The sequence below is a fragment of the Eschrichtius robustus genome, chromosome 10 (genome assembly GCF_028021215.1).
Source record: "Eschrichtius robustus isolate mEscRob2 chromosome 10, mEscRob2.pri, whole genome shotgun sequence".
Taxonomy (NCBI): domain Eukaryota; kingdom Metazoa; phylum Chordata; class Mammalia; order Artiodactyla; family Eschrichtiidae; genus Eschrichtius; species Eschrichtius robustus.
This window is the reverse complement of record NC_090833.1, coordinates 66,927,068-66,940,700: the sequence shown is the minus strand read 5'-3', so window position 1 is coordinate 66,940,700 and position 13,633 is coordinate 66,927,068. Positions and strand designations below refer to the sequence as shown.

The following is a 13,633-nucleotide window of genomic DNA, read 5'->3' as shown; positions in this document are numbered from 1 at the left end:
CATACGACCCAGCAATCCCACTACTGGGCATATACCCTGAGAGAACCATAGTTCAAAAACAGTCATGTACCAAAATGTTCATTGCAGCTCTATTTACAATAGCCAGGACATGGAAGCAACCTAAGTGTCGATTGACAGATGAATGGATAAAGAAGATGTGGCACATATATACAATGGAATATTACTCAGCCATAAAAAGAAATGAAATGGAGGTATTTGTAATGAGGTGGATGGAGTTAGAGTCTGTCATACAGAGTGAAGTAAGTCAGAAAGAGAAAAACAAATACAGTATGCTAACACATATATATGGAATCTAAGGGAAAAAAAAAAAAAAAAAAGGCCATGAAGAACCTAGTGGCAAGACGGGAATAAAGACACAGACCTACTAGAGAATGGACTTGAGGATATGGGGAGGGGGTGGGGTGAGATGTGACAGGGTAAGAGAGTGTCATGGACATATATACACTACCAAATGTAAAATAGATAGCTAGTGGGAAGCAGCCACATAGCACAGGGAGATCAGCTCGGTGCTTTGTGACCGCCTGGGGGGGTGGGATGGGGAGGGTGGGAGGGAGGGAGATGCGGGAGGGAGGAGATATGGGAACGTGTGTATATGTGTAGCTGATTCACTTTGTTATAAAGCAGAAACTAACACACCATTGTGAAGCAATTATACTTCAATAAAGATGTTTAAAAAAAAAAAAATCCGCCTGTCAATGCAGGGGACACGGTTTCGAGCCCTGGTCCAGGAAGATCCCACATGCCTCGGAGCAACTAAGCCCATATGCTACAACTACTGAGCCTGTGCTCTAGAGCCCACAAGCGACAACTACTGAGCCCGCACACCTAGAGCCCGTGCTTGGCAACAAGAGAAGCCACTGCAATGAGAAGCCCGCGCACTGCAACGAAGAGCAGCCCCCGCTCGCCACAACTACAGAAAGCCCTCGCGCAGCAATGAAGACCCGATGCAGCCAAAAATAAATAAATAAAATTATTAATAAATAAATAAATAAAGTCTATTTTGTCTGATATTAGAATTGCTACTCCAGGTTTATTTTGATTTCCATTTGTATGGAGTATCTTTTTCAATCCCCTCACTTTCAGTCTGTATGTGTCCCTAGGTCTGAAGTGGGTCTCTTGTAGACAACATACATATGGGTCTTGTTTCTGTATCCATTCAGCCAGTCTATGTCTTTTGGTTGGAGCATTTAATCCATTTACATTTAAGGTAATTATCGATATGTATGTTCCTATTACCATTTTCTGAATTGTTTTGGGTTTGTTTTTGTAGGCCTTTTCCTTCTCTTGTGTTTCCTGCCTAGAGAAGTTCCTTTAGCATTTGCTGTAAAGCTGATTTGGTGGTGCTGTATCCTCTTAACTTTTGCTTGTCTGTAAAGGTTTTAATATCTCCGTTGAATCTGAATGAGATCCTTGCTGGGTAGAGTAATCTTGGTTGTAGGTTTTTCCCTTTCGTCACTTCAAATATGTCCTGCCACTCCCTTCTGGCTTGCAGAGTTTCTGCTGAAAGATCAGCTGTTAACATTATGGGGATATCCTTGTATGTTATTTGTTGCTTTTCCCTTACTGCTTTTAATATTTTTTCTTTGTATTTAATTTTTGATAGTTTGATTAATATGTGTCTTGGCATGTTTCTCCTTGGATTTATCCTGTTTGGAACCTCTGCACTTCCTGGACTTGACTGACTATTTCCTTTCCCATGTTAGGGAAGTTTTCAAATATAATCTCTTCAAATATTTTCTCAGACCCTTTTTTTCCTCTTCTTCTTCTGGGACCCCTATAATTCAAATGTTGGTGCATTTAATGTTGTTCCAGAGGTCTCTGAGACTGTCCTCAATTCTTTTCATTCTTTTTTCTTTATTCTGCTCTGTGGTAGTCATTTCCACTATTTTATCTTCCAAGTCACTTATCCGGTCTTCTGCCTCAGTTATTCTGCTATTAATTCCTTCTAGAGAATTTTTAATTTCACTTATTGTGTTGTTCATCATTGTTCGTTTGCTCTTTAGTTCTTCTAGGTCCTTGTTAAACGTTTCTTGTATTTTCTCCATTCTATTTCCAAGATTTTGGATCATCTTTACTGTCATTACTCTGATTTCTTTTTCAGGTACACTGCCTATTTCCTCTTCATTTGTTTCGTCTGGTGGGTTTTTACGTTGCTCCTTCATCTGCTGCATATTTCTGTGTCTTCTCAGTTTGTTTAACTTACTGTGTTTGGGGTCCTCTTTTCTCAGGCTGCAGGTTCATAGTTCCTGTTGTTTTTGGTGTCTGCCCCCAGTGGGTGAGGGTGGTTCAGTGGCTTGTGTAGGCTTCCTGGTGGAGGGGTCTGGTGCCTGTGTTCTTCTGGGTGGGGCTGGATCTTGTCTTTCTGATGGGCAGGGCCATGTCCGGTGGTGTGTTTTGGGGTGTCTGTGAACTTAGTATGATTTTAGGCAGCCTCTCTGCTAATGGGTGGGGTTGTGTTCCTGTCTTGCTAGTTGTTTGGCATGGGGAATCCAGCACTGGAGTTTGCTGGCTGCTGGGTGGAGCTGGGTCTTAGCGTTCCCACCTCAGAGGCTCAGGCGTGACACCAGGCCAGGGCACCAAGACCCTGTCAGCCACACGGCTTTGAAGAAAAGGGTGAGAAAAAAGAAAGAAAAATAAATAAATAAAAATTTAAAAATAATAATAAATAAATAAAAAGAAAAAATTATTAAAATGAAAAAATAAAAAAAGAGCAACTAAACCAGTAAACAAATCCACCAATGATCACATGCGCTAAACACTAAACTAAGATAAACATAAAAATTAGAAACAAATCAGCCGCAGACAGCAAATCCCAAGTCTATAGTTGCTTCCAAAGTCCACTGCCTCAATTTGGGATGATTCGTTGTCTGTTTAGGTATTCCAGAGATGCAGGGTACATCAAGTTGATTGTGGAGATTTAATCTGCTGCTCCTGAGGCTACATGGAGAGATTTCCCTTTCTCTTCTCTGTTTGCACAGCTCCTGGGGTTCAGCTTTGGTTTTGGCCCCACCTCTGTGTGTAGGTTGCCCTCAGGCATCTGTTCCCCACCCAGACAGGAGGGGGTTAAACCAGTGGCTGATTAGGGGGCTCTTACCCATTCAGGCTGGTGGGAGGGAAGGGTATGCTAGTTATAACTGGAATGAGGGGTGAGCTTGTGGTGGCAGAGGCATGATGGTGCAACAGCCTGGGGCACGCCGTTTGTTCTCCAAGGGAAGTTGTCCCTGGATCACGGGACCCTGGCAGTAGCGGGCTGCACTGGCTCCCGGGAGGGGAGGTGTGGATAGTGACCTGTGCTTGCACACAGGCTTCTTGGTGGCTGCAGCAGCAGCATTAGCGTTACATGCCCGTCTCTGGGTTCCAAGCTGATAGCCGCAGCTTGCGCCCATCTCTGAAGCTTGTTTAGGCAGTGCTCTGAATCCTCTCTTCTTGCGCACTCCAAAACAATGGTCTCTTGCCTCTTCGGCAGGTCCAGACTTTTTCTCAGACTCCCTCCTGGCTAGCTGTGGTGCACTAGCCCCCTTCAGGCTTTGTTCGTGCAGCCAACCCCAGTCCTCTCCCTGGGATCTGACCTCTGAAGCCCAAGCCTCAGCTTCCAGCCCCCACCCGCCCTGACGGGTGAGCAGACAAGCCTCTCGGGCTGGTGAGTGCTGGCCGGCATCAATCCTCTGTGCGGGAATCTCTCCGCTTTGCCCTCTGCACCCCTGTTGCTGCGCTCTCCTCCGTGGCTCCAAAGCTCTCCCCCCCGCCCACCCACCCCCGTCTCCACCAGTGAAGGGGCTTCCTAGTGCGGGGAAACTTTTCCTCCTTCACAGCTCCCTCCCAGAGGTGCAGGTCCCATCCCTACTCTTTTGTCTCTGTTTTTCTTTTGCCCTATCCAGGTACATGGGGAGTTTCTTACCTTTTGGGAAGGCTGAGGTCTTCTGCCAGCGTTCAGTAGGTGTTCTGTAGGAGTTGTTGCACATGTAGACGTATTTTTGATGTATTTGTGGGGAGGAAGGTGATCTCCGTGACTTACTCCTCTGCCATCTTGAAGGTCCCCCCCAAGCAACTTTAAAACTCCCAAATTGTGCAAAACTTTAAAAATATTCCAATGTTAAAAACAATAGAAGCTTAAAAAAGTTTCACTCTGCTTGCATCAGTTGAATAATGGCTATCACTTATTGTCAAGGTAAGTAAAAACACTGTATGGCACAAAATAAACATTCAATTAATGTTAACTGAATTTCTAAAAATTTATGTCAGCCTTCTTGAACTTCTTGGAATATCATGGGCTAGGAGTTGTCCCAATATTTGATTATATTTTCAAAGTAGAAGTACTTTCTTAGATTTACATCTCAACTTAAAGTCACTATGTTTTTCAATATTATAATATAATTTATTGTAAGCAGTGAGCAATAGTGTTAGAGCGAAACACAGCAAGCTATTTCATTCCAGTCTTATTAAGATCTAGTTTTCCAGTCTTTATAATGAGTCTTGATCTGTGTTAGCGAACTACAAAAAGTTTTGAATTTCACTGAATTATAATGGACTGATTAGATTTTTCAGTAAGATTAGATTATTATGATGAAGGTTATAACTGGCTGCTCCAATACTGTGGAGTCACTCCTATCATCATAGTTTCTTGGAGAAGTAATGTCTTTTTTTTTTAACGGCTTCCTAAACAGCTTTATCAAGATATAATTTACATATTTTAAAGTTCACCCACTTAATGTATTTTTATTAAAAACTTGTCTTTAAAAACAGCTGTCATTTACCTTTCTTATATAATGATAGGACAGAAAGAGTTAACTCAAATTGGATTTTATTATAAAACTGTTTAAAAATCATAATTAAGAAGTGATGTCACCAAAATATAGGGTGGGAGATCCAGCCTCCATCCGCCTCACAAATATCTACAGTTAGACAGATATCCACAAACAAAAATAGCTCTGGAAGAGCTCAGGAGTCCACTTAAGCAATTTCAGCAACACAGTGGAGCAAAAAACCTGAGAATAACTCCATACAAAGAAAAAGAAGGGCAGTTTCATTTTGCCTGCATCATCCCATACCCCAGGGTGGCACTGCTCAGTGCCAAGGGGGAACTGCCCAGTTCAAAAGAGTTCCCTCGCTGGGAAAGGGAGAATGAGGTGAGGAACCAACTTCCCCAGTTTTTCATATCACTGCATGAAGGACCCACTTCAGTTTCACACCACCCAGAAACTGACAAAGCTAAGACAAATAAAGACAGGTTGGAGCAAGGAAGAATGCCTGGGGCTCCCAATATCAGCTATGCAGCAAGAGCAGCTGTGGTTTACAGCTCTGTGCAGGATCCCAACAGCTTTCGCCACTGAAGAAACCAAAGCCCAGGACAGCTGCCATGACCGCCCTGCAGATTTCACCACTGTGATTTCCCCCCACAGGTTTCCACCTTCACGGATGCCACCTGACTGACTCCCTCCCTCTCCCCAACTGGACCCTCCAATCTGCACTGGAAGTCAGCTTGGCCTTTGCAGCTGCACAAGTGCAAGATGCCAGCCTAGACTTCTGCAGCTGATACACTGCCGTGCATGCATTTGGGGCTAACCCCTCCAGCTGTGGACCGGTTCGCCACTGGTCTGACTCCTGTCACTGGCCTCCAACGACATGCAAGTGCCTGTGGTGAGGCCCTGTAGCCATAGGACTACACGCTGACAGCTAAGGCCCCCACAGCTGTTTGTGGGCCCAGATCTGGCTCTGTCTCCTCTCACTGGCGTGCACCGCTGGGCTCACCTGCAGCTAGCCCCTCCACCTGAGCACCTGCACGCCAACACCCAACTCCTGACACTGGCCTCTTCTGCCATGTGGAACCCTACATTAAGCAAAAAAAAAAAAAAAAAAAAAAATCTCAAAAAAATAATCTAACTTTACACCTCAAGGAACTACAAAAGGAACAAACTAAACCCAAAGGTAGTAGAAGGGAGGAAATAACAAAGAGAAGAGTGGAAATAAATAAATTGAGACAAAAAAGACAATAGAAAAGATTAGTGAAACTAAGAGCTAGTTTTTTAAAGAGATAAACAAAATGGATAAACTTTTATCTAGACTTACCAAGAAAAAGAGAGGACTCAAATTAATAAAATTAGAAATGAAAGAGAAGATATTACATCTGATACTACAGAAATACAAAGGATCATAAGAGGATACTATGAGCTATTATATGTCAACAAATTGGACAACCTAGAAGAAATGGATAAATTCCTAAAACATACAACCTACCAAGACTGAATCATGAAGTAACAGAAAATCTCAACAGATTAATAATGAGTAAGAATGAATCAGCAATCAAACACCTTCCAACAAAGAAAAGTCCATGACTTGATGGCTTCACTGGTGAATTCTACCAAAAAAAGAAAAATTAAAGTCAATCCTTCTCAAACTCTTCCAAAAAATGTAAAAGGAGAGAATACTTTCAGACTCATTCTATGAGGTGAGCATTAACCTGATACCAAAGCCGGATAAGGACACTACAAGAAAAGAAAACTATAGGCCAATGCCCCTGATGAATATAGATGCAAAACCTCTGAACAAAATACTAGCAAACTGAATTCAACAACACATTAAAAGGATCATACACCATGGTGAAGTGGGATTTATTCCTGGAATGCAAGAATGAGTCAACACACGCAAATCAATAAATGTGATACACTACGTTAAAAGAATGAAGGATAAAAATCATATGATCATCTCAATAAATGCAGAAAGGGCACTGGACAAAATTTAACATCCTTTCATGATAAAACTCTCTACAAACTGGGTATAGAAGGAACACACTGGAACATAACAAAGGCCATATAATACAAGCCCAAGCTAACATCACACTCAACAGTGAAAGGCTGAAACCTTTCCCTCTAAGATCAGGAACAAGAGAAAAGTGCCCACTCTCACCACTCCTATTCAACACAGTACTGGAAGTCCTAGCTAGAGCAATTAGGCAGTAAAAAGAAATAAAAGGCATCCAAATCAGAAAGAAAGAAATAAAATTGTCTCTGTTTGCTCATGATATGATCTTTTATATAGAAAGTCCTAAGGACTCCATCAAAAAGCTGTTAGAATTAATCAACAAATCCAGTAAAGTTGCAGGATACAAAATCAACAGACAAAAATTAATTAGTCGTGTTTCTATACACTAAGAATTAAACATGTAAAAAAGAAATAAAACAATCCCACTTATAGTAGCACCCAACACAATAAAATTTTAGGAATAAATTTAACCAAGGAAGTGAAAGATCTATACACCAAAAACTGTAAGACACTGATGAAAGAAACTAAAGAAGACACAAATAAATGGAATGATATCCTGATTAAAAGAGTGAATATTGTTAAAATGTCCATTCTACCCAAAGCCACCTAGAGATTCACTGCGACCTCTATCAAAGTTCCAATGGCATTTTTCACAGAAATAGGAAAAAATCCCCAAATTTGTATGAAACTACAAAAGACTGAATAGCCAAAGCAATCTTGAGAAAGAAGAAAGCTGGAGGTATCACATTTCCTGACTTCAAACTATATACAACTTAATAACAAAAACCCAAATAATCCAATTTAAAAATGGACAAAGGACCTCAACAGACATTTTTCCAAAGAACACATACAAATGGCCAACAAGTTCATGAAAAGGTGCTCAACCTCACTAATCATCAGAGAAATGCAAATCAAAACCACAAGATATCACCTCACACCTGTTGGAATGGCTGTTATCAAATAGACAAGAGATAACAAATGCTGACGAGGATGTGGAGAAAAGGGAACCATTATGTACCGTTGGTGGGAATGTAAATTGGTACAGCCACTATGGAAAACAGTATAGAGGTCCCTCAAAAAAATTAGAACTACCAGCAATCCCACTTCTGAGTACATATCCAAAGGAAATGAAACAGGATCTCAAAGAGACATATGCATTCCCATGGTCAGTGCACCGTTACTTGCACTAGTCAAGACATGGAAGCAACTTAAGTGTCCATCAATGGATTAATGGATAAGGAAAATGTGGCATGTGTGTGTGTGTGTGTATGTACACACACACACACACACACACACACACACACACACACACACACAATGGAATATTACTCAGCCATGAAAAAGAAGGAAATCCTGCCATCTGTGACAACACGGATGGACCCTGAGAGTATTATACTAAGAGAAATAAGTCAGACAGAAAAAGATAGGGGCTGAGGGGAGGGGGAAATGAGATGTTGGTCAAATGACACAAACTTCCAGTTAGAAGAATAAGTTCCAAGGATCTAATGTACAGCATATGACTATAGTTAACAATACTGTGTTGTATACTTGGAATTTGCTATGAGAGTAGATTTTAAATGTCCTCACCATAACAATAACAATAAAATGGTAATTATGTGAGGTTAAGGATGTGTTAACTACCCTTATTGTAGTAAACATTTCATAATATATACATGTATCAAGTCACCATATTGTATAGCTTAATCTTATACATTGTTATATGTCGTATCTCAATAAAGTTGGAAAAAAAAATAGAAAAAAATCATAATTAACAGAGTAGATCAGTACCAAACTATTAACAATTGTACTTATTAAAAATAAAATTATAATGCCCTACAAATGTTTTCACTAAAGAAGCAAGAAATTTATATGCCCAAATCATCGTACTAAATCTTACCAAGCAAGTACATATTGATAATTAAATGATTTAAGCTTCCAGCTAAATGTTGTTCTTTGGCTGGTATTTATTTATCAGCTAACAAAAGCCATCGAGAAGATGGAATTGAGCATATGACTCTCATATACAAGCACGTTAACAAGCCTATATCAGGGCTCAATCAAACTGAGCAAATACTTCTAGAAATTTCCCTTGTGTGTTTTATTCAGTTATTAGGAGAATTCAAAGCCTCAGCTCTGCCACATATATCCAGTCCAGATGCTCAAAGCACTTGATTTTACTCCAGGGCAAAATTCCATATTCAAGACTAGATCTAGAACAGATGGCCACTCCTCTTCTATAATCTGGTTGTGCCCTATGCATAAGTGAAAAGAGTAAAGGGAACACAGATTCCATAACATGGCCAGAACAAACATTATTACTATTAGTACTACTACTAATATTTATTAAGTACTTTTGTGTACTTGATATCCTAATAAGCTCTGCACAGAATGAGTCCTGGTGATCATTATGTTCCATGTAGGAACTATGCACATTCTTTAACTATGCTCGTTAAGCAATGTGCATAGCTCTTGCCTTCACAGAGGTTTCAATCTGAGCAGTGATTATGTGTCCTGCACCATTCTTAAAGCAGATGTAAAATCAATTCTTCAAGAATTTAGTGAGCCCTATTATGTGCCAGTACTTTGGGTAAATGAATGACAATACCCTAACTTCAAATTGACTATAATAATCTACTTGAAACAAAAAGAAAAATATGAGAGTTTGCAGTTATGTGTTAATTTATATGGTATATACAATAATTATTCAGGAGATAAATGATAGCCATACTACTAGCTGACACTCAGATAACACTGAGCATATTGGGCAATGTTTGAGCTTTATCTATATTAACTTATTTAAATCCTCACTTCAGGTATGTTCCATCATTACACTAATTCTATAGATGGGGAAACTGAGACACAGAGGATTAAGTCACTTGCCTGAGATAACAGAACTAGAAACTGGCAGAGTAGGGCCCTTTCCCCTTAACCACAGAGTTAAAGAAATGATTCATGAAAGAGGAAGGCCCTGAGCTAAATTGGAAGGATTTAGAGCAAAGAGAGAAGGATATGTCAAGGAAGAAGGAGAACTTGAGGAAAGGCAAGACTGAACATAATCTGGGTGAAATTTGGAGAGTAGTGGGAAAAAAATTAGATTCTAAACAGAATAGGGTCAAATTATGGAAGGTCTTAAATTTTTAAAAAGGTGAAAGCTGAGCTGTAATGCAGTAGTGTTTAGGACGTCACTGATGGTATGTCACTGCGGATGGCAGCTCCTGAGCATTTCTGCCCAGTCCTAGGGTGGGCCATACGTGTGAGGAAGAGAAGGATGACAGTAATCTCCTTCCTCAGACCCAAATATCCAGTCTTTGCCAATGTTTCTGGTTTGGGCATTAGTTTTCTTGTGGCCCTTTATTAGAGAAATGGATTAAGCAGTAGAAGTGGTACCATTATCAAATACATATTGACCCTAAAACACAGTTAAGTAAAACAAATGTCAAATTACCATTAGAAGTCATGAGTGGTAAAAGGTGCTATTAAATACCAAACTGATAAATATTTTGTTATATAGATTCAATCCATAAAAGCAATGTTAGGCTTTAAAAAAAACACAATGTTTTCAAAACAGTATTAATGCGTAATATCACCTAGTAGTTATATGCAGATTATTGGGCCTCACCCCAACCAAGATTTTGATTCAATAATGCCCACAATTATGAATTTTATTTAAATGCAATAGAATCTGTTGATTCTAATGCAAGCAATCTAAATACCAAACTGAAACAACATGGAAAATTTCTGAAAGAGTACTAAAAATATTTTATCCCTATCTGTTATCATTCTCTACTATAGGACCTTCAATATGCTACTCAAATTAAAAAGTCATGAAACCACGGCAATCGTGAATTTATGTACTAGGACATCTATACTCTATATCATTGTTGGTGAAATATATGAAGGATTAGTATGTTACTCTCGAACAACTAGAGATTAGACATTCACTATATCATTAAATACTATTCACATCCTTGGACATAAATAAGAAGTTTGTTTTTTAAAAGATAATTTTTTGCCAAACTACTCTATGTGAAGAAGTACACCCATTACATTATCATAAAGGTCATGAAACTTCATCAAGTCTATAATAATCAGATATCTAATCATAAAATTCATTTTTCTATTTTAAAAACTTCTGGTTATCAATTCTTTTTTAAACAGGACACGTTCAAGGAATACTTTAGGAAAACCATAATTAGCATTTGAGTAAATCTTATAAGTGTGCATTTCATATTTTATATATTGGCTAACAGTACAAAAAATGCAACTCTAAGCTGAATATAAAACAAGGAAAACAAAGGTTTATGAAGCTAAAAGTCATAATAAAAATAGCTCTACATCATGAGTAAAATAACGACAATATTCAATGAGAGTGCTTATCATAAGTTAAACAGTGAGACTATTCAACAAGCATTTGGAAGGAATGACATTTTAAATCAGGAAAAGGAAATATGATTAAATTAATAAATTTAAATTAATACTCTGCAATCATTTAGAGTCCTCTGAGGCAAGCATTATTGGTCTGACTTTATACCATTTGAAACCTTCATTGAAAGAGATAAAATGTTTTATTCCATTCATTTTGTAGATATTTTCTAAATGAGAAAACTCCCAAGGTATCTATGATTTCCAAAGAAACAAAGTAAGGGATTTGTTCTAAATGGGGTACTATTAACACTGGCATAAAATGTTGTAAGCTGTTATTTTTAGAGGAATAAAGAAAATGGTACTATACATAAGATCCAGTTATTTGCCATCTTATATTCAACTTATAAGCCCAGGAATGTTAATTCTTATAAATAAGATCAATACCTAAGGGGGTAACTGATTTGAGAACACTAACGTATTTATATATATAATAATTATATATGCAGCAAGTCTAGTTGAGTGGTTCAAATAATAGTAGGGTTATTTAAGAAAGAAGACAGTAAGTGGTGATGTTATTTTATTCCATAGAAGGACATTTAAACTTTAATTTTATAAAGATTCCATCAATTAAAAATATTTATATATTTAAGTAAGTTTCTACTGTTATGATAGGCAAGTTTTTAATAATATATGCCAGCCAAAGGAACAAGTAGCGGGAAGAACTCAATCTCATCGAAGATTGGTTAAAAAAAAAAAAAAAAAAAGAACATTGCAACTTCAGGAGATAAAAGGGGGAAAGTAAAGAGTTACCCTCCCACAGCAGTCAAATTGTCTTAATTCTTATTTTTAAAGGCCAAAAGGGCTTTTATTAAAATTTCATATTCCTAAGAGAAATTCAATTTGCTTAGTTAGTGATCATTATTGCATGCCAACTCTTTGCAAGTCACTATGGTACATGTTGTGGAGGTAGAGATTAATAAAACGTTGTTCTTGACTTTAAGGAACTCATCATAATTTATATAATGGAAACAGATCCGTGTGCTGACTATAATACGAGGCAGAATAAAAGGCACTAAACAGGGGTGTAAACAACTCACAGTGGGATTGAAAGGAGGGGAGCAATAACCAGGTTCCCAGCCCTCAGTGCCTCGTATCTCTGAAACTAGAACTGCTCCTCCTGAGTTTTTCCAGAATAGTTAAGGGAGGAATACTGGCTGACCATGTTGGGCAGAAGTACAGGCCAGAGGTCGAAAAATTCCTTATAAAGACTTTCAAACAAAACACCCATTTTAGCCTGGTATTCTCCTCTCCCCCACCACCCTCAGCTTTGGTGGTTCCTTGTGCAGCCAATGCCAGAACCGTTCTGGGAGTCTTCAGTGGTCAGATAATTTCCAGATGGTACACCCTTTGTAGACACTTCAGCTTGTCTTCCTTTTGTCCTGCTAGATCATTTACCATTCCTCTATCCATTCCATGTGTGATAGGTCATGGGCTGGGGTGCAATGTCTCTTAACTTCAGTTATCATGGAGCAAGTTTCTGGTTGTTATTGCTTGGATGATTTTTAAAAGGAGAGTGGAATGAAAATGACTCAATTCTTTTGTCTTAAAATCTGTCTTGGGACTTCCCTGGTGGTGCAGTGGTTAAGAATCCATCTGCCAATGCAGGGGACATGGGTTCGAGCCCTGGTCCAGTAAGATCCCACATGCTGCGGAGCAACTAAGCCCGTGTGCCGCAACTACTGAGCCTGCTCTCTAGAGCCCGCAAGCCACAACTACTGAGCCCACATGCCGCAATTACTGAAGCCCCAGCACCTGGAGACCGTGCTCCACAACAAGAGAAGCCACCGCAATGAGAAGCCTGCACATGCAACGAAGAGTAGCCCCCGCTCACTGCAACTAGAGAAAGCCGGCGTACAGCAATGAAGACCCAACACAGCCAAAAATAAAAATAATCAAAAAAAAAAAAAAAAACCCCACCTGTCTCGATTATGTGATTACCACAATTTCATAACTAAATTGACATTAAGAAAAGAATATTAATAATAGAGTGGACATTTTTAAACTCAAGCTATAAAAACAAATCTTTTATAGAGAAAATTTGAACAGTGTGGCAAGTAGGGTAGGGGAAGATGCTTTGTGGTTTAGGAAAGCAGAAAGGAACTTCAACGTACTTCCCAAATCATCTGAAGTAGGCCACTGCCCACTCTGCCTGAAGTAAAGTACAAGTTAGTAAAGCACAAGGAATTCAAACCTTCACAAATATGGTGAACTCTTCCACTTTCTCATTGGCTAGCAGCAATTTCTTCTGTGCACCTTCTAGGGCCTGCTCACTTTGCATTGCTAATCCTTGAAGATGCTTAGATGCTGCTGTTTCAATTTCTGCCATGGCAGATTCAGTCTCATTTATTTTTGATATGAGGAAAGTAAGCTTGAGATCCTGCAAAAGACCAGTAATCATAGAATAAAAAAATATTTCTTAAACAGATTT

General features: G+C 39.0%; 1 protein-coding gene across 5 annotated transcripts in view; it reads right to left on the bottom strand.

Annotated features, from left to right (window-relative positions):
• Positions 1-13,633, bottom strand: part of CNTLN (centlein) — a 333,334-nt gene that overhangs the window by 36,932 nt on the left and 282,769 nt on the right. For all 5 annotated transcript variants that reach the window (XM_068552481.1, XM_068552482.1, XM_068552485.1 and 2 more), the window contains one exon: positions 13,397-13,582. In XM_068552481.1, coding sequence (XP_068408582.1) covers positions 13,397-13,582 — 186 coding nt within the window. The remainder of the gene's footprint in view (positions 1-13,396; positions 13,583-13,633) is intronic.